Genomic DNA, 27,062 nt, shown 5'->3' on the forward strand with positions numbered 1-27,062 from the left:
TTTCAAGGTGGGTGACAGGAATGAAGGGCCACAGAAGTAAGAGATATGAAGGGGAGGAAGCCAATTTGCTGGGTATCTACTGAGTACTAGTTTGGGTATAGTGTGCTAGATGCTGAGATGGGGATGAATAAAGGAACGTATAAGTTCCTTGATGTCTCAGCAGACAGTCATGAGTTTACTGTGTTTAGGCTGGTGTCATCTTTAGGAAGACTTTGGTATCTGTTTTAGGGCAAGGTCATATAGGTGGGTTCATGTTTCTACACTGAAAAGAGCAGAAGTTCTCACTGTGGAAATGTGGTTGTAAGCAGATATCAAATCAGTAGAGTAACTAGAGTTAGTCATTGCATTGCCAAGTACTAATCATTAGCCACTTGTTCTTCCCGCTTTATCTCCTTGGTCAAACTTTTAAGTAGCTAACTTCTTGCTATAGGCATTATGATTTTTGGCTTTAAAGTTATTTAAGAAAGCACATCATCCAAGTAGACCCAGGACAGAAATATTTAATGCCTCAGGAAAGGCTTAGACACTTGGGAAATATTTATAATGTGTCAACTAAGCCAGGTTTGAAATACATATCCCAGAATTCCTTTCTTATAGTTTCAGTAAGGACCACATGATCTTCTGTGCGATTCAGAAGATGGCAACAGTGCAGCAGCTACATCCTTTTTACATGTGGAAGCGTAAAGGGGGTTTAAATGTCTGACGCATGGGATGCACCCAGTAGTTATGACCCATTTAAGCCTGTGGCTGCAGGGCAGCTTTTCCTATGCACTGTTCTTAGCAACTCGTACCAACCTTACCCATGTCAATGCCTGGCAGATCACTGAAGTTTCCACTACCTGCCCTTGATTATGTTAAAAAGGTGAGGGTCCCTCCAAACAAAGATACTGAAGTGTTTGCTCAAAAGGAGCAGGGTTCAGAGGAAAACCTTTTGCCTTTTCTTGCTGCAGCCAGATTCTAGTGAGGATCTAATATCTGGTTTGTTTTGCACTGTGAATAAGGGTTCACAATGTATGTGACATCAGCTCCTTAGGCCTTCACAGCGTGAATATCCAAGAAAAATGCTACTTAGGAAATACTTGTTTAACACACAACAGCGCCTGACACATGCTTACTTATATTTTACATATTTATTAAAGGGCACAATTAAACCTCTTCACTTCCCAAACTGAACCTGCCTTACAATGAAAATGGTGGAATGTCTACTGGTTAATGCAAACACAGAATTCTCTTCTGATTATTTGGTTCATTTGAACAAAGATGCATAATTCCATTGCCTGTACCCCAAAGCTAATCTCAAGTTGTGTCTTAGAGCAAAGAGCAGGACAGTGTTGTCTCTTGTCAGTTTTCTGAGGTTTCATTTTTTCAGCTGGGCCCCCAAAGTAGTTTCCCAACCAAAACAACCTTTTTATTGAAGACTATTTGAGCAAAACCAAGAATAATGGTGGGGGTGGGGTGCTTCCAAGGTAGTTCAGTGGTAAAGAGTCCGCCCACCAATGTAGGAGAAGCGGGTTTGATCCTTGGGTCAGGAAGATCCCTTAGAGAAGAAAATGGCAGCCTACTCCAGTATTCTTGCCTGGAGAATCCTATGGACAGAGGAGTCTGGTGGATTACAGCCCATGGGGTCACAAAAGAGTCAGACACGACTTAGCGATTAAAACAACACAACAACAAGAATAATGGGAAATCACATTTGTTTTTCTGAATTTATTTAAGGAACACCAAAAAAGTACATCTGAATAGTTTTAAAAACCAATCTGCTATTAATTCATCTGTCTCACCACTCCAAATGCAGTCTAAGAGACAGTTGATTTCTAGACAAATTGTTTAAAATTACTGAATCTGATACAAGAATACATGAAGTTTCTTTGTCTTGAGTGGTGATGGGCACCTTGTAATAGTCTCCTCTGAACCACCTGCCCACCCTTCCCCTCTCCCCCCTCCACACACTTTCTGTTCCCGTGACCCATAACATACACTAGGGAGACAGTGGGCTAAGAGAATCTAGTTTTGGGAATACTATTTTGCTTGTTACCTGCAAAAATCTAACTGGCCTTTTTAGGATCTAATTTCAATCTTGGCCTCATTGGAGTCATGCTCTAGTCAACAGAGCTACAAATACTAGGCAGTTAAGCAGATAAGCAAAATCAACTTTTGCTTTATATTCTCTAGGTGAGATTGGGGCTTTTTAAAGAAATACCTCATGAAAAAAGACAAGTGTGTACATGAGAAATTAAAAAGAATTCTAGTTATCATTAAAGGAGAAACTCGATTCCATTTGTTCCATAGAGACGAAAACTGGTATAAAAAAGGAAATGACTTTATTTTTATGTTTTAACATGGGTCCTAACCCAAGAATAAAAGTGTTTTGTTAAAACCACCATAAAAATAAAAATGAATCTAAAATATAATTGCCAGTGTTTTTTAGGATTTAAAAAGGTGAGATGTTCTAGGTTGAAACAAATGTTTTTTGGGTTGCCAAATGCATTCCTATGAGTGTTTCTTATTTCTTAGGCTGTGGGACTAGAAAGCCATGCTTAATCTTGCTTACCCGTAAGGACTAAAATTCAACTACATGTTCGTATTTAAGACTTGCCCTAATTCAATGCCCAAGTACTGGAGATTTTAGTCTAGATGTACCTGCATGGGAAGCTGTTTTCAACTCTTTTCCACAACTCATACCAGAACAAAGCAGCTATCAGTGCAGGAAAAGAAAGCTACAGCATGTCAAACCTGCAAGGAAAACGGTTAATGTAGAAGAGCAATGATTTTTCAACCTCACAGATTTTGTTTTTAAAAATTAAGCTACTTAGTAGTAAAAAGTCAAAAAAAAAAAATAGGAGTGTAAATAAACTTCCATATATCAGTATACACGTGTTTATGAGACAGGAATTTTAAAAAGACAACAAAAAATGCTTCAAGGATCCTAGACAGATAGGTTAAATAAAAACTCACTCCATGTCAAAGATATAAGAACAAGTCTGAAATTCTTGATAGGAGAGATCAGAATGGAAGTGAGAAACTGAACGGTAGCAATGAGCAGGCATTACTGGATGCAACATTCTTTCCTGACAGACAGAGGAGGGAAGAAAAAGCACAATTCTGACTGCTTTCTTCACATTTCAGTGTCTCAGAACTTCATCCAAAGTGGGGAAGGCTAATCCAGAACCTCCTTCTCACCATCATGGAAGAGTGTTTTAGGAATGACAGGGTCCCCCTTGGGGGACAGGCTGCGGGGCAGAAACCGCTCTCACAGAGGGGTTGCTTGACTAAGGCGGCAAAGTCAGCAAGCAAGACGCCTCTGAGGTTCTGGCTTTCAAGTGTGTGATGCTGCTGTGGACCTGAGCGGGACCTGGCCCCTCTACAGTGGGTTCTGTTCATTAAAAATGCAACAGCTTGCATTCAGAGCACTTCAGTCATTTGGAAAACAAAACCTCCCCCACCCTCAACTCTCCCCTGCCCAACTATAGGAAAGAAGAAACTCATCAAGCATTGAATTCTAGGTTTCTGCAGTGCTATTAAAGTTCAATCAAATGTAAAACCTAACAGACAGCCCCCAATTGTTAGAATGATCTTAAGGGACCCAGAATTGGATATTGCAAGTTGACATCAACTGAAATGAGCAGGACTTAAGGTGCTGGCTCACTCTCCACACTGACAGACGCTGCTCTGTTCCACCTGGAGTGGTCCCACACCGCCCCCGCGATGAGACCTCTGGGCAGCAGCAGGGTGGTGGTTTTTGGGAAGCTACTAGTTTTGCTGTTTGCTTCCAGAATCACATACACTATAACAAACTTTACATTAAACACTGTTTAGTCCTGAGTTGGGTGAAAGCCCATGGAGGAGGGGCCGAGTGTGTTAGGACTCTTCCCTCCGTGGCGTGGTGTCATACGTGCCCTTCGGCTTTCTGCTCGTCCATCGATGGACTTCCTATTTCTTTTTCGTTGGTGACCCCTTCTAAAGTCTTCTTGCTCATTGTTTTACTGGCCTCTTCCTAAGGAACAAACAGGAATCAAGAGGGTTAGAGGAAAAAAGAAATGTCCAGTTGCTTCCTGGCTCCTCTAGATGGTCACGTCTAACACAAGAGGGCGTGAGCACGACTGTATTGGGATTCACAGCTGGTCAGTCCCAGTGCTGCTGCCACAGTTAACCTGGGAGCTTTCCCTTTTCTTTGGTTAAAGTGACCAGCCCACCCCACGGACAGCTTTGACTGTCAAGTCCACGTGACTGAGGGTCTGAGTGGACGGTCAGTGAGGACCAGAATACACCTGAGCGGTCCGGGGGGCTGACTGCTCCTCTTGGGTTGCTAGGTTGGCTCTCAAGCCTCAAAGTAAAGGGCATGGGGTGGGGCTTCCCCCTCAGAGTTTATTTCCTAGGAAGCTCAGAAGTTTCTACAAGCAAGTGTTGTGTTTGGCTTTTAAAATAATAATAAAAGCCTTAGTGCACTTCTAGGGAATTAATTCCCCTCTTCTCTTGCATGGACGTGCCAGGGCCTCACAACTGTGCCTCTGGTGAACTGAACCGCGTACCCTCCCGGCTCGTCCTCTATATCCAAGCAGCCTTGATCAGCTCTGAAGTCCTCTTCCCTCCTCGTGGCCTCTCGGGTTGTCTTCCTGGGCCTGTGTCCTATGGGAACCTCCTTAGGATGGAAGTCAGAGGTGCGGTCGGTCCGTCTTCCCGCAACCTGAAGGTGGGTGGGTTCTGCACGTACCTTTGCGTCCTGCTCTGCAAACTTCTTGAACATGTTGGCATAGATTCTGCGGTCCCGCTCGTTGTGCTCCTTAGCCTTTTTCTGGCACATGGAGATCTGCAGTCTTGCAGCCTTATTCTGGGGGTTTACTTCCAACACTTTCTCAAAGTCGCCCTTGGCTGACTCGAACTCGTTCATGAGCAGCTGGGCTTCACCCCTCCTGTACAAGCCCTTCTCATTAGCACTGTCCAGTCCAAGGGCCTGTGGACAGATGGGCTATATTTTAGAAAGAATGCCATGTACCTTGTGGGAATTTGGAGAGAAAAGTCTCTGGCCAAAAGACTTAGAAAAGACCAGGCTCAAGGCAATTATATACTACTGGTCAAAATAATCAAATTCATTTCTTTTTTTAATGCAGTTTCTATAAATATCCCAAGGGGGGTTGGGAGGAGGGCTTTTGAGAAGTTCATTTTAAATGCCAATGGAAGAAGTAAATGCCTAAGACTGGCTGAGAAAATTTCTGTAAACTCAAAAATAATGAGGGGACTTGACCTACCAGAAAAAAAGATATACTATTAAACTACTAAAATTAAAACAGTACTTCATGAAAAAACAGGTTAGTGGAACAAAGCATTTGGAAACAGATTCATGTGTATGTATATAAAAAAGATTTAATAATCACAAAGATAGTAACATATATCATGTATAAAAAGGATTTTAACTTCAATAAATGGGGCTAAAACAGTGACTATCCATGTAGAAAATAAGAGATTCTATGTAGAAAATAAGATTTAGATTCTAACCTCATAAACACAAAAATAAATTCTAATCCAAATATATTTACATGCAAACCTCCATAAAAATATAATAGGGTTATTTTTTTAAAAAGCAAACCTAGTTGGAGTAGGTGTAAGTACCAAATGGTTATTTTTTTTTTTAATAATCTTAGGATGTAAACAAGCAATTCAGAGAAGAAATACTAGTTATTTCAATACAAGTAATGAAAAGATGTACAACTTAATTAGTAACCAAGAACTAAAAATGAAAATAAGAATTTTCTATTGTCAATAATACTGAGGAATCACTGATAATATTCAATAATATATAAAGTATTAAAATTTAAACATATTTAAATATATTGACAGAATGTCTTTTGACCCAGTATTTCGACTTCTAGGGATTTTATCCTAGAGAAATAATCCCATACATATGCAGAGAGACACTATATAATTTGTAATATCAAAACCCTGGAAATCTACCAAAACGGGTTGGTTAAATAAACTGATAGATGCATACACTGGATACTAAGCAGACTTTAAAAAGAATATGATGAACTGGTAAGATGTGGAAAGATGGCCTTATTTTATAGAACTATAAATCTATACATTCTCATTAAAAAGTACACATACATGTTACTCTACTTATGGAAATGGAAAAACAAGAGGAATGTGCGTGTGACGTGAATGACCATGGCCTTGGGAGAGGGTCAGTGGGAATTTTATGAGTGGACTCAGATTCTTAGATGTTTCTGTAATGTCTGAATATTGAATGACTTTATACTACTTTTATAAGAAAGAACAACAAAGGTTTAAAAATGTAACAGTAACATTATTCTCTCAGGCAAAATGCCATTTAATATATTTAATATATCATGTTATATATTTCATATAACATACTGATCCACAAAACTCAAAATTTTAAAACTCAATCTTACAAAGAAGGCCTGAAACAGTTGCTTGCTTTTCTTGTTCCCTTTGTCTGTCTTTAAGATATATCCAGTTACTAGCTTGTACCCATAGTAAAATGTACAGTGTTCACTCTGGGACCTCCTACCTGACACAGTAGCATCATTAGTATAGAAAAGAACAGAGTCATACATATGGTACTTCTACCAGTCGTTAGTGCTTAGGCACTGCTTACCATGTTAACAACACAGATGGAATGAGGGTGCTGATGCTTTGTGGGTCTTGCAAATTATTTATGTGTAATCCTAGGCAGTGAATAAATATGATAATAAAAATATGTAAATATCTCTGGATGAACCATCACAGCCTCTTCTTAAAGACCTAAAAGGCTTAATAAGTTAAATCTGTTTTTATAAAATTGTGTAACCTGGTACCAAATGCCACAGACTTAAGGTCATGGATAAATATTGCTTAATTTTATCAAAACTTTTAACTCATAATGTATTATAAACAGTCTAGGCATAAGGAAAGTATGACTGTAGTAAAAAAAAACTTTCTGAATTTCCCAGTTCTTACTGAGAAATAAATAATCTCAAACAAAACAAAATGAAAAAAACCCAAACCCTGGCTGAGAGGAAGTGTAGGATGACTAAGCATGAAGACAGGGAAAAAGATCCGGGCTATGTAACGTTCATCCCACACGCAGACACTCTACCTTGTCGCAGCACTCCACGGCTTTGGTGTACTCTCTGAGCTTCAGGTAGCACATGGCCAGGTTCAGGAAGGCAGCAAGCAGAAAAGACTCGGAAGCTTTCGATTCCTTTTCTGATAAGCCATATTCCATCTCTAACCAGGACACTATCTTCCCATACTGAATCACCGCCTGCATGTACTTGCCTCCCTGAGAGAGAGAAGCTAGTAATTACTTGCTGTCCTGGCTCTGGAGCGAGTTCAAACGGAGCGAAGCAGATCCTCAGAAGGGAACCACCCCCTCATCCCAAGCAGGGTGCGCGAGTGTCCTGCTCTCCAGACACCTCTCCCTGTTCCTTCTCAACCCCAGTGACCTCTGAGCTGCTGCAGGGTGGGCACTGTGATGCTCTTCGCCAGCATTTACCATCTCACTCTCTTCAGCACACGGGCATCAAGGCTTCTGAGTTACATTCTTTGGTGCCAGTATTTACCAAACTTTTCATAAGGCCTGTGAGTGGCTATAGACTATGTCAGTAGTTTACTCGAAGGGAAGTTACTTTCCCCTTCTCCTGATAATCAGCCCTGGACAGCGGATACTATATTCTGGTAAGTGCTAGTCCCAAACCCAGCAGATCTTCGTTAGCTAAACCAAGGGTTGACAAACTTTTCCTATAAGGGGGCAGATAATATTTTAGGCTTTGCAGACCAAACAGTCTCTGCTGTAACTCTGTCCTGGCTACTAAAGCAGCGACAGACAATATATAAACAAAGGGGGTGGCTGAGTCCCAGGAGAGCCCTGCCTACAGAGACAGGCTGCGGTCTGCTAACCACTGATCTACAGACCTGGGGAATATACACAATCAACAGCTGTCCGGCATACATAACTATAAAACAAAAGTAACACAGGTGTTAGTCACCTGACTACATGAGAAAGACTTTTCTCTTAATCATATTTTCACTCAGTAACAACTGTGAATAAAAACCGTATAATTCACATGAATGATACATATGCTCTATTACTGTAGAAAGGAAGCCCTGATGTCAGTTTCCGGTGATGAGGATGGGGTAGACACAGTTCCAAGTGGAGGGCCTGGATATGAAGGTACAGTCTTCCTCAGCTTACATGGGGATCACCCCCCAGTATGCCCAGGGAAACTGAAGTGCATTTCATATGCCTCATCTACTGAACAGCATAGCTTAGCCTGACCTACCTTCAGTGTGATCTAGCCTACAGTTGGGCAAAATCATCTAACACAAAGCCTATAATAGAGTGCTGAATATCTCATGTAATTTATTGAATACTGTCCTGAAAGTGAAAACCAGAAAGGTGTGTGGGTCCAGAGCCGCTGTGTCGGTTATTCAGCCCCGTGATCCCATGGCTGGGAGCTGTGCTCACTGCTGATGACATCACCAGTCTGGGTAGAGGCAAACCCAAATTCAAAGTATGGTTTCTACCGGATGCATGTTGCTTTCACACAGGTATAAGCTGGGGGCTGGCTGTCCTTGTAGTTTGTCATAGCCTTAGGCCCCACTACTCAAGAGTGAAGTCCTTACCAGTTTCAGGGGCTGGCATTTTCTGTCATTGTCTTTTCTCTTGCTGGATTATAAGCTTTTTGGGACAGGAATCATGCCCTATCCCTTTTGGAATATTCAGGGTTTAACACAAGGTGGTTCTTGATGATGGTTTGCTAAGTAAATATTAAGGTCAAAGGAATATAACTATGGAATCAAGTTTTTCAATCACTGGGAGAAAAATGGAGATATGGGTGAAAATGAAAGCTGTCCTTTTGTTTAGATTCAGTGAGAAGGGCAGGCATTTTCCCTGTTATGTCTAGTTTCTTCTTCCTCTCTCTCATCCTCCTCTAATTACCTTTCTATCTAATATATTGTCATAGAGGAAGGAAAGAGCCAGGGAGGACAAAGACCAGATCCGATCACTTCGGTAGGTGCTGACTATCAGAATGGTAGAGAGGCTATAGTTTCTGAAAGAAAATAAAAACCCCCAAGTATTAGACTTTATGTACATGTTCTTTACACTTAAAGAGCATTTTACTTTCTCGATAGTCCTTTCATATATAGTATATATAATTTTTATATCTCAACTTAAAATGAGCAAAGATCTTTGTGTTATTTCTGCTTCTGATGGACTAAAACTGGAGTTCTCAACTAGGGTGATTCTGCCCCCAGGTGACCATCTGGTAATGTTTAGAGATGTTCTTTAGTTGTCACGACTGGAGAATGTGTGTGTACCACTGGCATCTAGTGGGTAGGGGCCAGGGCTACTGCTAAATGCACAGAACCTCCCACCAAACAGAATTAATTTTACAGCCTCAAATGTCAACTGTGCCAAGGTTGAGAAGTCTTCTCTTTCCTTCACTCTTCTGGAGCAAAAGAGGGTTTTGAGTTTTTAACCTAAACTCCTAAAATCCAAGAGTCATGGACAACTTGTTTCTGAATCAGAGCACTGGCTTCCTGGTTCAGTAATGGTGGTCAAAACATAGCAAAACCTGGTGAGTCTACAAAGGGTCCTGTGGCTGAAAGATGACCCTTCACTCAGCTGCTTTAAGAATGCTTTATCCCCAAGGAGCACAAGGGGGCGCAAGAACCTCTTGGTAAGAAGTATCCTCAGCCTTCTTCCCACTCTGCCTCCAAGTCAGAGGAGAGAGACACTGACCAGGTGCCAGCTATGAGGGCACAAATCCTGTCTGTTTAGCTGACCTGCACAGTGCCGGGTGCAACGTCATGCTACATGTGCTTAATAATTATTTTCAGAGCCAAATGAAGACATCCTCTCCTACCTTTCTTTAGTGTTCAGAGGTTCATATGAGGAGTTTACACTCTGAACACCAAAATCACTTTCATTTAAAAGCTTTCTACAATTCTACCCTACTAAGAGCAGAGACTTACCCACTTAGGTGTAAACCAAGCCGACAGGTCACTGAGAATAGGGCTCACTGTGTGGGTGGCATGACCGTGCCCCATCTCTGCTCTGGCCGCCACACCAGGCCCCTGCGCTTGTGCCCAAGTCACACACCCTGAAAAGTCGAGGCCCAGGAAGGCTGCTAGGCAGACTGGAACTTGCCCTGACATCTGAAAAGGGAATGTGTATAGGAACCCACCTACCATTTCTAAAGTCGTATAGCTAAAACTAGGATCGCCGCTGGGATCTGTTACCTATAAATGTGAAGGTGCCTCCAGGGAAGTTTTTTTTAGTGCAAAACGTTCAGAGACATTCTGGGAGAAAAAGTCTTAGGTCAGTGGTTCTGAACCTTTTCAGTAATTTTTCTCCAATAGACTAATGTTTTGAAAGATTTTGTCTATCAAATTGCATGTTAAAAATAACATGTATGATCCAGGTTTTATCCAAACATCAGTAATTTTAAGAGGGTTCATAACATTATGAAATACACAAATCACTATTGTAGTTATGATGCTAAGACGCAATGAAGTTAAATAATTGTATAGCTACTTTAGCACTGATTTCTGCTGCTGGTTACAAATTCTGGCCATCTCTCTGTATATATTCAGGACACAGCTGTATGATACCTGGCTTTGCAACACTGAGTCATCAGCAACCAATTAGTTTCTGAACAGCTAAGCTGTTTTATTACACTGAGTTGATATTGTCATTTAGTCACTAAGTTGTGTCTGACTCTTTGCGACCGGGCTCCTCTGTCCATGGGGATTTTCCAGGCAAGAATACTGGAGTGGGTTGCCATTTCCTTCTCCAGAAAATCTTCCCAACTGAGGGATAGAATCCATGTCTCCTGCATTGCAGACAAATTCTTTACCTCTGAGCCACCAGGGAATCCAGTATATATGAGTTATAAATAAATATATATTATCTACACCCACAGTAAGAAATGCTTTAAGTTATGATTTGTACCCACTCAACTCATTTAAGCGGGTAAAGTGACAGATGGTGTTATATTCATGGTGTCACTGTTAAAGTGAATAATGAGAGTTACTAGCCTTTCTGGCAACCCTATGTTGATTCCTAACAATTTATTATTTAAAAATCTAGTAACAAATTCTCTTTGCACTTTTTATATTGGGTTCAGTTCCTTTTGAAATCTGTGCATGAACTTTTATCATGTACCTAAGTGACTTCCCCAAAACAGTGGAAAGGGAAAATGATATGAAATTTATCCCTTTGAATGCTACTATCTGCTCACAATTATTCTATTCATTCTTTGTTTTGTTGCACAAACACTTGGTGATGGCCCACTATGTTCCAAGCACAGGGCTTGAGGCCTTAACTGATACACGGTGAGTGGGCAAGCCAGACCTGGTCTGATGCTATGGATGGTTACAGTCTAGATCAGAATGTGTTAAAGAGGCATTTGTATTCTGTGTCACACTAATTCATTCTGCCTTATCATTTCTTATACTGAAAATGACAGACTTGTAAAAATTCAGGCTTATTCTTATCCTGAAGGGTACTGACAGAATTCAGGATAGGGGATATCAGCACAATTCACTGATAGTTGAGTAAATTCTTTGAGATGGAAAGTATTGTACAAAGACTCAACGTACCTTGAAGTACACAGTCCCCTTCTCTTTGACAATGGCAGCCTGCTCCAGTTTTTCTTTGGTATCCATCTCCCAGGATTCTTTGGCCTGTTGTATAAATGCGTGACGATGGTTAGATGAACTAAGAAGGAAAAAGCATCAGCTGAAAAAACTAAGAAAAAACTATAGCTACTTCTACACCTTGAAACACAGTGGCTTTTAAAACTGTGTGCCCTTGCTGATGCTGGTAGGTTAGAACTCACCCTCCATGAGAACAAAGGTGTAGCTTGACCCACGCTGCTCAAGAGGGAGGCTTGGACTGTTGAGCACTCTTTAAGAGTGCATCTTTAGAATTACAAGGTGAGGCCACACAATGAAAGCTGGGGCCTCTTTTCTCATTCTGCTGCTATACTGTTATTACAATTTTGGCAAGCTGTTTCTCTCAAGATTCAGTTTTTAACTCTAAAATGGGAACACTACTGCAGGCAAGTCACAGTTATATACTCAAACACAGTTTTAAAAATTCCAGGTCATGTAATTGTCTATATTCACTGTGAAACAATCAGACCTGAAGCCTCCAAACTAGCACAAGTTTACTTGGGGAATTTCAAGGAAAACATAAGTGGGAGGACGGAGGTGATGCAAAGACATAAACAAGCACTTTCATGATCACCTGCTAATTTGTGTGTATCATTACTTTCCCACATTACAGATATGAGTCCAGGGACAATTGCACTTTTATTAAGAACAGCTGGATCACAGAGAGTCAACATCACAATCTGAGAGGTCCTTTAGGGGAAAAGCACTGACACAGCCATTGTCAATTTACTGATAAGAATTATGAAGCTTCAGTGGATTATAAGTCTGTTCTTAATATTACAAAACAGAAAACCAACAACATCACACACTGTCACATGGTTTCAAGTATATAATCTCATAGCACTGTGGTCAGAAAAGATGCTTGATACAATTTCGGCTTTCTTAAATTTACCAAGGCTTGCCCTGTGGCCCAGCATGTGACCTGTCCTAGAGAATGTTCCATGTGCACTTGAATGTGTCTTCTGGTGCTTCTGGAGGGACTGCTCTATAACTATCAATTAAGTCCATCTTGTCTTAACTGTCATATGTCATTTAAGGCCTGTGTTTTCTTATTGATTTCTGTCTGGATGATCTGTTCACTGATGTAAGTGGGGTGTTAAAGTCCCCACTATGAGTGTGTTACTGTCAATTTCTCCTTTTATGTCTATTAACAGCTGCCTTATATACTGAGGTGCTCCTATGTTGGACTGCTGTATCTTCATGGATTGATCACATGGTTTCAAATGTGCCCTTGGGGCCGTGACTGAGCACAGGCTTGCTGTGGTGTACCACAGTACTACTCAGGAGTGAGAGGGCGCCTGAGTGGGCCAGGGCCACAGGGCCACGATGGGAAGGGGTGGGGGTTACTTTACTGACATGGAAACAAGAACGCCAAAGGCCTAAATAACCATGTGCAAAAGATCCCTTTTTCCCTATTTAAAACAACTTTGTGCCATGAAGACAACTTTGGAGGATCAGGACTTCAGAAGACATTATCTGACAACAAGCAATAGCTGTGAAAAGAGCATGTGTCTGTTTGTGTTATGATCCGGAGCATCACCATTAGGAGAGGATCCCAAAGCTGTCCTCCCCTTTCTCAGCCCAACATTAAGAGGCCCTCAGGACAATGATTTCCTTTCTGTGTCTAATAACAAAAAAATGTTCATTTTCTAGTCCAAAGCTTAAAGTAAGGAACATGGAGGTAGCACTGAGAGGGGATGAAAAATGTCTAAAAAATGCACTCACAAGGCTCTCAGGGAAGGGAGACTTTGGTGGGCAGGGACATAGCTGGATATGACAGTGTACCCAGCTCAGGCAAATGTTTTGTTTGTCCAGGGAAGCTGCTGCTGGGAGCCTCCAGAGGTGGATCTGAGATGGAAGTATGCTCAAGGAGGCATGCCATTTCTGGATCCTGAGGCCAACACTTTTTTCTACTTGGACAGGTATGAAAAGAAAAGGTCTAAGGTTAACAGATTTGTTCCTTGTGTCCCTTGTCATGGAGCCTGGTGGTGCACGAAGCCTTGTATTTTGGATAATAACTTGGAGCCACAATGACGGCCTCTTTGCAACTCTTGTGAAGGGTACAACCCGTTCAGCCCTGGAAAACTGCACCCCACTCCCCCAAGGAGCTGCTTGGCAAGAACATGAACCTTTTTGTCTTCAACCCAGGAAAAAAAGTACAAAAAGAACAAGTCTAGGAACAAATAAGGGAACAAGTCTTGGCTTCTACCCAAAAAAGTTAATAATAATAAAAAAAAAAAAGGCTGACACACAGGAACAAAATAAGAACCCTGGGCTCCTTGGTTGTGTATCAGCTGTGCTGTGCTTTAGGAGCAGCATCAGAGACAGGGGACAAACTCGGTCATGGAAAGCACGACATACAAATACCTTCTATCTATACCATCTGGTAATGTAAGATACTAATTTACAAGAAGTGGATGGAGAAGAAAATCTGTCATGATTTCAGAGAAGTTGGTATTTTCTCACCTTTTCGAAGCTCTTAAGTGTAACTTCATATATAAGCTCAGCATTAGGTTCAATGCCAAATTTAGGCTTCCCTGCCTCTCCAAAACCATATCTGAAATGGAGAGGGAAAAAAAAAACAAACAACTTTAAAGAACTGGTTTATTTCCAGGCACCTCCTTCGGTATCTTGACGCATCACATTAGCATAGAGCTCTCATTTGCAAACTACACACATCAGAGACCCTGAAGATAAACCAGATGTTGGTCAGAACATACAGTGCCAAGTACCACTGCTGTGGTTTTTTAAGAAGCCAGGCTCCATTTAGTCTTCTTCCTTACATTCCTGTGTGATGCAACACCTGGACTCCTTGGGACAGCTTGCTTAATATAATTGTAAATGTCACTGTCTTTTTCTCTGTTTGATTTTATATCTAGTTCTTTTTTAAAAAAAACAGACACTATTTGACTATCAGGGCTGAAGCTTCATCAGGACCTAGAGAAGACAGACACTATAATTGTTAAAGTGCTATGTGGGAGAGGTATGTTTTAATGAGCTTTTAACTTTAAAATACTGTCCCCTTCCAGAAGTGCCATTTCCAGTCAGATAAATGGGGGGAAAGGATCACACACCAGAAAGGATATATATCCTCACAGTATTTCTTCAAGACTTTTAGAAAGCATACTAGAAAACACAAAATATAATGTAAAAAAGCAGCCCCAGCAAGCTCTAACGCCTCATCAAGAGAAACACGCTGCACTGCATTCCCATAGCTCCCTGGCTGTAACACTACAAAACACTGCGTTTTTTAGCCAAACTTACTGAATACAATTACTGAGGATACAGAAATCTGTTTTTTTCAGACCATTTAAGATTTTAACAAATGCAAGGCATTCGAGGGAGCACACGTCTACGAGAACGGAAATTCTGATGGAGCTTTGTCTGTCTGGTTCAGCGGTTTCCCAGCATGTAGAACAATGCCCAGCATAATAGGAAAATGTTCCCTGGAATAATTCTACTCCCATGTGTTTCAAGCCAACTTCTCTTTAATATATGGAATGGCACTGCAAAAAACTTAGTAACTCAAACACTCAGGCTATGGGATGAAAGATGCCAAAACTGGATTGATGTGTTAATAGCTTCAGTTTTCTCTGGGCTAAGAGGATTGGACTGGGAACACTCATCTCTTGCTGTCTGCACCACTTCTCTCCTCCCTGCCTCAATTTTTCAGGAAGAAAATGTTTACTCACATACCTCCACTGTCACACAAGACAGTGGAAGCTAGAGCCAGAGAAGGCACAGAGACGGACTGAAAGCTGGTAGGAATGGGGTGTGGCGGTTTTAATAGCAGGGCAAAGGGTATCTTCAGCGAAGAAATAAAAGCGGACATAATTACCAGTGGCCAACTGTAGGAAGTGGTGACTAGTTTTCTACTTTGAGCTCTCAGACTGCTGTATCTCCTATTTTGTTCCTGCCATCTGGTAAATAAAGGACATTCTTTAACTGCTGGGAAGCAGGTAGGCAGGTGAGTCCTTGCTGAGCGCTGTGTTTACTGACAGCATAGTTGTACAGTCCATTCTGTGAAGAGGTATATGGAACACAATCCCAGGGAACTGTTTTGGGAGCATCTAAACTGACTTCCAATTATACAGAAGCTTGTCTGATTTACTCTGGATTAGGCTGGGTGAGGAAGGACCCACAAATTCATCTGATTGAAAGACATGCATTCTCAGTCATGTCCGACTCTTTGCAACCCCATAGACTGTAGCCTGCCAGGCTCCTCTGTCCATGAGATTCTCCAGGCAAGAATATTGGAGTGGGTTGCCATTTCCTTCTCCAGAGGATCTTCCCAACACAGGGATCGACCCCACTATCTCTTGCACTGGCAGGTGGATTCCTTACTGCTGCGCTACCTGGGGAGCCCAAGTGAAAGACCACCACAAATGGAATTTCAGGCTTAACCAAAAGACAGGCTGGGTTACAGTAACAGAAGGAATCCAGTATCAATGTTCGTAAACTGACAGGCGCCTGCGGAGAGCAGAGAAACACTGATTGCTCATGACCATTATACCCTTTTGTGCACACAACCACCACCTGTACCTTATATGCGATTATTCCCTTTTTACAGATGAAGGAACTAAGACTCAGAAGTGCTTCCTGAGAGTCACACAGAGGCAGTGGTGGAGCCAGGATTTAAATTCAGACTGTGTGGGTCCCAGATAATTGTTTAGTTTTTGAACCACACTGCCTTATAATGAGATACTCTGGATCTTGACAGCCTGTTTTTGTTTGGGGTCGGTGCCGTACAGAAGACAAGGAAGAAAAAAGTTAAAACTAGCCATACTTTACCTAAAACAAGAAAGATTAACCAGTCACCATATTTAAAACAATATTAAAGACATTGTCCTGATGAGAGGTGAGAAAATGGGATTCTCTGGATGTGTTTTATGAGTTCTTTATTATGAAAACATCCTGTCAAGGAGTCTTGTCAGAATCAAAGAGAAGGTATATGCCCTGGAAATCTTTTGGAGAATGAAATACAGGTGACCCTAAGAGTAACACCAAACACATATTTGCAATAGCCATATTTATAGCCACACTCAGCTGCAGTGTGTCTGTTAAGTGGGAACCTGGTAAGACAAGCGAATTCACTGCACACACTCCCCGCACGCCCGGATTCTCTACATATACAGATCTTACTTACATGGTGCACGTGTGGGCAGTCTCCTGTTACAGGCATTGCACTTCGTGACTCCTTAACATACTAAGGAACATCTTAAAAGAGAAAATAATGTGTTCCTTTCTAACCATGCTATTTCCACAAAACATATGAAAAACCTCTTAGACCTAGAAATTCATGAAAACTTGTTGCCTACTTTTATGCCTGAAAAATCTACCACATGTTAAAACAGGGTTTCCTTTTCCCTGTGGTCTGAGAGTCAAATGGGAGAGTCATCAGGACAGCAATATCAGCCAATATGCTGAGGGTCCGGGTGTGTCAGGCACTTTGCTACACTCCTTACATGCCTTCTCTTACTTAGTCCTCCACAACTCTGTGAGGCAGATACTGCTATCCCCATTTTATAGAAAGGGAAACAGACTTAGAGTCAAGTATACACGGCTGGTAAGCTGCATGTTTTTTGTTTCTTTTTTTTAAAACCACAATTTAAACCTGCAAGGAACCATCTGCATTAATAAATGTAAGGGTAACTCCGGCTTCTCTCTGCCCATTACAGTTGAGACATCTGTTTCCACAACTGGCTTGTCAGCTAGGTCAAAATGTAATAAACTGATTCATATAATATGTTTACAATACAAGCAGAACTCCTCTGCAAGGAACTTAAATTTGAAAATATATGTGCATAAATACCACTCTCTTTATATGAGCTTAGAACTAATGTAACTTTGGGATGCTGGATTAAAAATAATTAGATATTACTTAGATATGGAAGTGATGGCCTGTCTATGCCCCACCTGAGTTAAAAAATAGGTTCTTATAGAAGAGAGAACTAGATTCATCTGAGTGAAGTACATACTACTATTTACATAGTAAATGCAAATAAAACACAAAGGTGGGAATATACTAGTTCAGAAAGGAATAAGCAGAGAAAAAGAAGGTATTAAATAAAAGGTGCCTCAGTGAAGGCTCTAAAGGGTTCGAGATGTAGAGCATTTTGCAAGGCTTTTCAAGTGGATTAGTGGCATGACTGGAACATCACTTGAGAAATACAATTATGACTCAAGCGTCAGGGCAAAGGTAAATATGCCATTGGATTAGGACTAAGGCTACACAAGGCAAGCAATTGTACAAAAGGCACAAGAATACCTATTGGCAAGTGCAGGTCATCAGGATTCCCAGTAACTCAAAATCCTACTGACTGAAACCCAAGGATCCAGGGAGAGAGGAGACACGAGATAAGCAGATGCACTTTCACACAAATAGAATCAAAACACCCTGGTTTCTCTCAAGGGTCCATTTCTCAAGATAGAAGGGTTAGATCCATGGTATAATTTTAGGTCTAAAAATAATACCAAACATGTTTTCACAAGAGAGACTGTTAGTGTCTGATAGTTCTAAGCTTGGAAGTGCTAATGGATATCCTTATGATGGGAAAAATTTAGGCAAAAATGAGTCATCTCCTCTGCCTTTAGATCCAGGAAGAGCACTCTTTTTTCAGAGTCTGTATAAGAACAGGTGGCACAGATTCAAGTGGTAATAAATCATCCAAATGTTGCTTCTACTTCCAGCCCCCACGTTTTACCGCCTCCAGCCTAATTCAGAGAAAAAGGGAGAAGGGGCAAGAGCTTCCTGTCTTGGCGACATGGCCGGCAAAACAAACAGAGAAGCAAAACTCGCCTGTCAGTCCTACCCTGAACACACATCAATCAAGCGAACAGGCTTACAAACCTCTGTAATATTATAAGGCCCATTAACTCACTCTAACTGTAGCCTGATTTAATTAATTGTTTCCACTCTTGGCATTAACTTCACTGAAAATAGCAAAATGCTGATTGAAAAAACAAGTGTATCCCTGTTCTTTAGATAACCTCAGTCACTGTGTACTGAACCAGTACACTGCTTACCGTGGTCCAAGATATAAAATACATTGTTCCTCACGCTGCATTTTCTCCAGGGCTTTGTCGATTCCGATTGGAATGTCGTGGTCTTCTCCTTCACCAACGATGAACCCCACATCTCTGCAGTCAAACGTCCTTCCACCACAGCGGCCTTCCAGGTGGACTGAGAGAGGGGAGACAGGACAGTCAGCAGAGCTGCTCCTTGTGACTGGCTAATGTAGGGCCGTGATAAAAGAGTATTTCCCCTTCTTCTTTGCATCTGGAGACATATGGATTATGTCCTGTTGAAGCTTAGTCCACCCAGTTGGGAAATTTAAGCTCAATCATATTTATTTCTGTTTTAGGTTTAAACTTAAAAATTACTGTAACTATATGAATAAGATAGTTTAGCAGATAATAAAGTGGAAACAGTTCTAACTTAACCTGACAGAGATATCCTCTACTGTAACACAAGAAAAACTAATTATTTAGTAGGTAATTATCAAAATGACACAAATTTAATACCAAGTAGATAAAGGCTTAAACATTTTCTTGGCTTCAGATGTCTGGGTTGAAAAACAACTGAATGGCTATTTCTCCAGTGATATACGAGGGTTAACTGAATACAGAAGCCCTTTTTTAAGAGCTTTAACCTCATTCACAAACATGTTTAAATAAATGGAAAAGCCAAAGGCAACATCATCAATAACACAGCTGTAATCCCTTAGTGGAATAATAAATGTAAAATGTGAAGGAATCAAGTCTACTATAACTTGAAAAATCAAATTTCTCAGCCACCTCCTCAGAAATGTTAAGAGGTCAATTTCTCAGGGCCTACTTAGCCACTGCACTCAAACTCAGCTCATTTTCAGGGTAATTTCATATTAGATAAGTGGCTTTATGTTAGTATAATATAGGAAAAATGCATATAGATATGTATTTTCCTCTTGATTGGTTAGACTTTTCCTTCTGGGATAAACAATTCTCTGAAACTTTCCAACTATGTTTAGTATTAAGGATATTCATTCCTTTCCATTTAGGTCTTTGACTCAGTAAGAAAAATGGATGGTTTGCACGACAGCACAGCAGCCAAAAAGCAATATAATAATTTATCTTTCATAAAAAATTCTTTATTCCTGCTTCTGTAATATAATGGCCTCGATTCAAATGTAATGAATTCCTAAAATGCTTCTTTTCTACGACTGGTTGGGCTACTTTACTTTAGATCAATAACTTGCTTTAGAGACTAAACATAACTTGTTCTGTTACACCCGTTCGATGAGACAGTTATGTTCCAAATACAAATTCAATTCCAACGTATACTTTTCAACTTCTGAATCTCAAAGCTCCTTTGAAACTCTCAAACTCTATAGTTCTATGACCCAGTAATGTTAACTCTAGACACAGACCAGAAACTAGTTTCAAAGCTAATTCCTGTAATTTGATCAGGTTACCTTTAGCCCAGGCCTAGGAAATGAGAGAAACCCTGAAAAGTAAACAGCAGTGGCACAGATACTAGGGGCCAAAATGTCACATGGACATTTATGCTTTCAAGTTCTCTACCCTTTTCTAATCACTAGGATTAATACCATCCTGATTTGTTCCCATCACAGATACAGGATGGAGCCAGACACTTGGGCCAAACTAGAGAAGGCCTGATTCGAGTCAGACCCTCTAAACAGGGGCAACAGCTAGACTGGCTCTCAGAGTGGAGCTGGAATAGAGGAATTTTGTTCTGTTCGATACAGATGACTCTCAATTAACTCACCTTTGGAACATTCTATATAAAATACAACTTAGCTTGCAGCACGGTGAAAGTTCTCTCGGAAACAGTCCCAAATAAATTCAACTTTATTATTTTCAAATACGTACACACCTGAGAGATTCTGCAGGAAATTCTAAGCTTAAGATATTTTTACTAGAGGGACTTCCCTGGTGGTCCAGTGGCTAAGACCGTGCGCCCAGTACAGGCAGCCTGGGTTCCATCCCTGGTCAGGGAACTAAATGTCTGTCTGCATGCTGCAACTAAGCCCTGGCACAGCCAAGTAATTTTTTTTTTTAAGATTTCTTTTTTACTAGAGTAAAAGCTCGTATTTCTAAAGGATTTGAGAATTCTAAAAAAATTTATGTTCTTATATATTTTAAAATTTGCCTAAGAAATTTAGAAAAGTGATGACACTTTTCATGTAAAAAAGATTTGCTGAGCAAAGTGAATTTCAGCCCACGTACTGTAGCACATCTCAAGCATTGAGATTTATGATCCTAGTAGCTCACAACTTTTTCTGTGTGAGGTTTATTGTTAGAAGTGTTTTCCTCCCTGAAGGAGAGAACATTTAGTGGGGGAGGAAGCTATCAGTACATTCGTTGTGGTTTTAGGTTGATCAACTTTGAATGTGTTTTCAAAACAGGAAATCCAGAGAGACTGCGAAAGATTCCTGCCTGTGTGTCAGTTTCCTAGGCTGGTTTTCAGCTTGATGCATATACTTGATCTGAAGATTATAGAAATGATTTCAGAAATTCTCCTTACATGTGATAACCCCTTTATGTTAGGGAAAGAAAAGACTGGCTACTAATAAACATGTTGGGAAAGATAAGTGAAGCAAGCAAAAAAAAAAAAAAGTTCAAGTCAAATTATAATTAAAGTATAATTAAGAAAGGAAAAAAAAAAAAGTTCACCGCAGCTGGTCTAAGAGAGATAATACTGGGAGAACCAGTGTTTTAGCCACCCAATAGGGAAACATTTGCAATAATGCTTACAAACACTTACTACCTTATAGAGAAACTAATCTTTTTTTTCCTATTAAATCTCTTTTAGGTTGAACCTGAATAAGCACTATAGTACCACAAAATCTTAAACTGATAAACTGATATGCACGTGCGCACACACACAGCAGTCTGTGTGTGTATATAAAACCTTTTAATATTGACATTAATTATCTGGAATGTCAGTGCAAGAGGAGGTGTTACAGCCTTAGCTAGTAGAGAGCCCATTGATTCTTTACATCTACTAGCAAACCCTATCGCTAGGTTAACTGGTTTCTAAAATTGGAACACTGGTGTGACATGTTTCATGTGACAGCTGACGAGAACTCACACCCCATCCTGGAGCTACAGAAATGCCTGCGGATCGCCACAGCAGGGTCCCGGTCCCCCATCATGGGGACAGATGCAGACACGTCTGGCTCCCACATAACTGCTTTTTAAAAAATTGTCTCAACAATTGCTACCAAAGAAAACCACGGCAGCTCTGGCTGTGGAAGACCTGTGGTTGCTTTTGACCTTGTATCACTTAGTGCAAATACTCATTTAATAAATATTTAATAATAACCATCATGACTCACTGGGAGCTCGGCCTCTAGGGCTCAGGAGGTCTGTTGCTAATTCCAACCAGCCTGATTTACGGGAAGTAAATGATCTATGACGTGCCCAAAGAGAATAAAAGTACATACAGGATGCTTCTACTTAGGGCTTTTTTTGGGGAGAGAAAGAAATACACAAGTTAGAAAGGGACATTTTCTCTTAACTTCAAGTCTACGTAACTTAAAGGGGGGAGATCCTCCAAACCCCACGAAATCAAACCAAACTGAATTACCCGAGCCTCCCCTCGAAATCCGAGTGTAACCACATCAAGTGAGCCTGGTCTGCTGCAAAACATCACTTAAACTGGAGCTCTGACTTATTGTTCTCTTACTGCCCTAGAGCAATTTTGTTTTGAAGAGCACAGAACACCCTGTTCTGAATGTGGCTGGCACATGAACTCGATGTGCTGACAGCAATTTGTACTCCGATTAAAATAGGGGGGGAAAGGAAAGAGTGCACTGCAGTAAGGAAAGAAAAAAAAAAACTGGAATGCAAGAATCGAAAAACTTGCATTTTGGGTATAATTTGTATTTTAGGAAGCAAAACTGAGAAAGAGGCTCCATAACCTTAAAAAAAATTAAAAAGTGCTGTAATCCCTCCAGCCTAAAGACGTTAGCTCTGGTGAGTGTTTTTCTCTTTTCTAATTATAGTAGTTGGTGTCTGATAGCTTTGCACTCATTCCCAAAACAATTACTGGGTCATGGGGATCTGAATGGGAATGTTGTAATGGCATTACTACTAGACAAGACTGGCCATTTAGCCAGAGAAAACCAGGTTGCGACAGGTTACTCCCACTCAGCAAGGGTTTTCTCTGCTGCCTACTTCATGCCAAGGGAGTTTCTCTCTGCTTGCGTTTCCTGCCTAACAGAGCAGAGCACCCAAGAGACAGTGGGATCTTAATGACCCCCTGAAGAGGAAGATCCAGAGACAGGTTTCTCAAATCAGGAGAGGCATATTAATCACTGAGCAGAAGAGAAACTGCTCCCCTCAGGCATGGCAGTCAACTCCCCCCACTGGAAGGCTGCTCAAGGCACTGAGGGACAGAAGCTAGCTGAGAGCAGGCATGCAGCCTGGCTGCTTGAACTGAATAATGGTTATACGTCTTAGTCTAAACAGGAAGCATACACATAGCAATACATTCTACACCAACAAAACTCCTCACCAGTCTCTCCTCTTCACGCTAGTATAGCACTTGAGTCACTGCTGGATTCCTGTCCCATTCAGTCACTTAATTGTGGCTTTAGGCAAGGTCATTTAAATTATCCGAAGATCAATTTCCTCATCTATACATTAGGGAAATAATGTTAGCTAACTGTTGACAGGATTAAATTAGGTACTGAATTAAAACTTTTAGCCCAATACTTGACATCATTTATTTTTATGTCAGGGCAGCTACTATGTGAAAACACTATTATGTGCGGCTACACAGAGATGAACTCAATGAACATTAGCTATGATTATTTTCCTGCAATGAGTGGTAAATTATACCAGATTAAACAAAAATTAGAACTTGGTATGAGAAACCAGTTAATGGCTCCACAGAGAGTGCTGTCAAAATGTGAATAAAATTCAAAGCAGGCAAAGGCAATCTCTTACACTTTTGTACCTCGCAGTATTTCTAACTGTGTGTACAACACACAGTTCAGGGCCAGAAAGTAAATATTTACTTAATGATTAATCTGAAAACAGGGCATTAAGGAAAATAGTAATTTTCACTCATTTATAGGAATTTTCCCTTTTGAATATATTAGAACTCCTATTTTTAATAAACTTAAGAGCTATTTAAATTCTTCACTGATATGCAGCTTTTGTTTTTAATACTATTCTAAAATAAATGGTCCATTGGCTGAATTTTTAAATAACAAAAAGATTATTTTCTACTAAGATTTTACTCTACCTGAGGATTTGAAGATAACTTTTAGAGCTATATGGGCTTCCCTTGTGGCTTAGACGGTAAAGAATTTGCCTGCAATGTGGGAGACCTAGGTTCGATCACTGGGTTGGGAAGATCCCCTGGAGGAAGGCATGGCAACCCACTCTAGTATTCTTGCCTGGAGAATCCCCATGGATAGAGGAACCTGGCAGGCTACAGTCCATGAGATCACAAAGAGTCAGACACGACTGAGTGACTAAGCAGCCTTTCAGCTCAGTTCAGTTCAGTCTCTCAGTCGTGTCCGACTCTTTGCAACCCCATGAATTGCAGCATGCCAGGCCTCCCTGTCCATCACCAACTCCTGGAGTTCACTCAAACTCACGTCCATCGGTGATGCCATCCAGCCATCTCATCCTCTGTCGTCCCCTTCTCCTCCTGCCCCCAATCCCTCCCAGCATCAGAGTCTTTTCCAATGAGTCAACTCTTCGCATGAGGTGGCCTTTAGAGCTATGTAAAATGGAAATATCTGAAAGAATAAACACTATCCATTTTAGACCCAGGTGCTGTGCTTGGTCGCTCAGTCGTGTCAGACTCTTTGTGACCCCATGGACTGTAGCCTACCAGGCTCCTCTGTCCATGTGATTCTTCAGTCAAGAATACTGGAGTGGGTTGCCATGCCCTCCAGCGGATCTTCCCAACCCAGGTCTCCTGCATTGCAGGATTCTTTACCATCTAAGCCACCAGGGAAGCCCAAGAATACTGCAGTGGGTAGCCTATCCCTTCTCCAGGGGATCTTCCCAACCCAGGAATTGAACCGAGGTCTCCTACATTGAAGGCGGATTCTTTACCAGCTGAGCTACCAGGGAAGCTCTAGACCCAGGTACCATACAACATTATTTTGTGAAAATACCTAATAAAATGGTTTCAAGAACTGCTCTCTCTTACTGGACAAAATTTGCTAGGGCATTAAAGCATGTGAAAAACAAAACCAGAAAAACCCTCATAGTTCTATCAGATTTCTTTTTTTAAAGAATTTTTAGAAAATAAACAGTAGTGAGTCTTGGGGTTGGCAACTTGGGTGAGGGGAAGGAGAAGTTAGAGCAAGACCTTGTCTTTATTGAGAAATAAAATGATGAGAAGTAATGTTTGTGACAATATGCATTTAAGTTTAAATAAAGTTTAAAAAAAAAAGAATTTTTAATTGGGGGATAATTACAGTATTGTGCTGGTTTGTGCCATATTATCAACATAAATCAGCCACAGGTATACATATGTCCCCTCCCTCCTGACCCCTCTCTCCTCTCCCATCCCATCCCACCCCTCTATGTTGTTAGAGAGCACTGGGTTGAGCTCCCTGTGTCACACAGATTCCCACTGGCTAGTTTACATATGGTAATACACAGGTTTCCATGCTTCCCTCTCCGCTCGTCCCACCCTCTTCTTAGCCCGCTGCATCTGCAAGTCTGTTCTGTCTGCGTCTCCACTGCTGCCCTGCAAATAGGTTCATCAGCACCATCTTTCTAGATTCCACACACACGTGTTAATATACAACATGTCTTTCTCTTTCAGACTTACCTCTCTGTACAACAGGCTCTAGGTGGATGAACAATAAGCTCTAGGTTCATCTACCTCATTAGGACTGACTCAAATGTGTTTTTTTATGGCTGAGTAATATTCCATTGTATATATGTACCACATTTCTGTGTCCATTCGTCTGTCGATGGACATCTAAGTTGCTTCCATGTGCTAGCTATCGTGAAAAGCTCCGCAGTGAACACTGGGGTCCGTGTGGCTCTTTCAGTTATGGTTTTCTCAGGGTATATGCCCAGCAATGGGACTGTTGAGTCATATGGTAGTAGTTCCATTCCTAGCTTTTTAAGGAACCTCTATACTGTTCTCCATAGTGGCTGTATTAGTTTATATTCCCACCAACATGCAAGAGGGTCCCCTTTTCTCTACATCCTCTCCAGCACTTATTGTCTATAGATTTTAATAACTGACATTCTGACTGGTGTGAGGTGATACTTTGTTGTAATTTTGATCTGCATTTCTTTAATAATGATAGCTCTATCAGATTTCAACATGGGCATACATTAAATCCTTCCTCTATTTTCAATTTTTGGACCATTTTGGTTTTTGGCTTCCCTGGTGGCTCAGAGGTTAAAGCGTCTGCCTCCAATGCGGGAGACCCGGATCAATCCCTGGGTCAGGAAGATTCCCTGGAGAAGGAAATGGCAACCCACTCCAGTATTCTTGCCTGGAGAACACGGGGTCACAAAAGAGTTGGACATGACTGCATGACTTCACTTTCTTTCACTTTGGTTTTTGGTGCTATTTATAAAGAACATATGTATTATTTATAAGGAACACATACCTATATTTTGTTGTCATCTTTGTGTTAACCTCGTGAGAATTTCTGCCTTTAATAGGTGACTTTACCTCATTCATATTTTTTGTAATAGGTGACTTTGATTGATTTTATTCCTACCATCTTATTTTTTATTTCCTATATAATGTTTTCTTGTTATTTTTCCTTTATTACCTTTACTAGTTCAGTCAAATTTTCCTTGTTCCTTTACTTCCCCACTTCATGCTGGTGGTTTGGAAGTTCTACATACTATTCTTATTGGCACCTAAGATTAAATTTTGAACAAATCATTTAACACACACACACACATTTATCAATGTGAACTAATTTCAACCTCCTCCTGAGAAACTTGTATGCAGGTCAAGAGTTAGCACCAGACATGGAACAACGGACTGGTTCCAAATTGGGAAGGCTGTATATTGTCACCCTGCTCATTTAACTTATATGCAGAGTACATCATGTGAAATGCCAGGCTGGATGAAGCACAAGCTGGAATCAAGATTGCCGGGAGAAATATCAATAACCTCAGATATGCAGACGATACCACCCTTACGGCAGAAAGTGAAGAGGAACTTAAGAGCCTCTTGATGAAAGTGAAAGAAGAGAGTAGAAAAGATGGCTTAAAACTCAGCATTCAAAAAACTAACATTATGGCGTCCAGTCCCATTACTTCATGGCAAATAGATGGGGAAACAGTGGAAACAGTGAGAGACTTTATTTTTGGGGGCTTCAAAATCACTGCAGATGATGACTGCAGCCATGAAATTGAGAGAGGCTTGCTCCCTG

The 27,062-nt window shown here is 40.9% G+C and overlaps 1 protein-coding gene across 3 annotated transcripts in view; it reads right to left on the reverse strand.

Moving 5' to 3' along the window:
* Positions 1-1,677: 1,677 nt before the first annotated feature.
* Positions 1,678-27,062, reverse strand: part of FKBP5 (FK506 binding protein 5) — a 119,342-nt gene continuing 93,957 nt past the window's right edge. For all 3 annotated transcript variants that reach the window (XM_010848642.1, XM_010848641.1, XM_010848643.1), the window contains exons 7-12: positions 18,703-18,859; positions 14,143-14,233; positions 11,602-11,685; positions 7,091-7,276; positions 4,712-4,951; positions 1,678-3,994 (exon numbers count right to left, since the gene is read on the reverse strand). In XM_010848642.1, the coding sequence (XP_010846944.1) occupies positions 3,887-3,994; positions 4,712-4,951; positions 7,091-7,276; positions 11,602-11,685; positions 14,143-14,233; positions 18,703-18,859 (866 nt within the window). In that variant the 3' untranslated portion in view covers positions 1,678-3,886. The remainder of the gene's footprint in view (positions 3,995-4,711; positions 4,952-7,090; positions 7,277-11,601; positions 11,686-14,142; positions 14,234-18,702; positions 18,860-27,062) is intronic.

The sequence above is a fragment of the Bison bison genome, unplaced genomic scaffold (genome assembly GCF_000754665.1).
Source record: "Bison bison bison isolate TAMUID 2011002044 unplaced genomic scaffold, Bison_UMD1.0 scf7180017864270, whole genome shotgun sequence".
Lineage (NCBI taxonomy): Eukaryota > Metazoa > Chordata > Mammalia > Artiodactyla > Bovidae > Bison > Bison bison.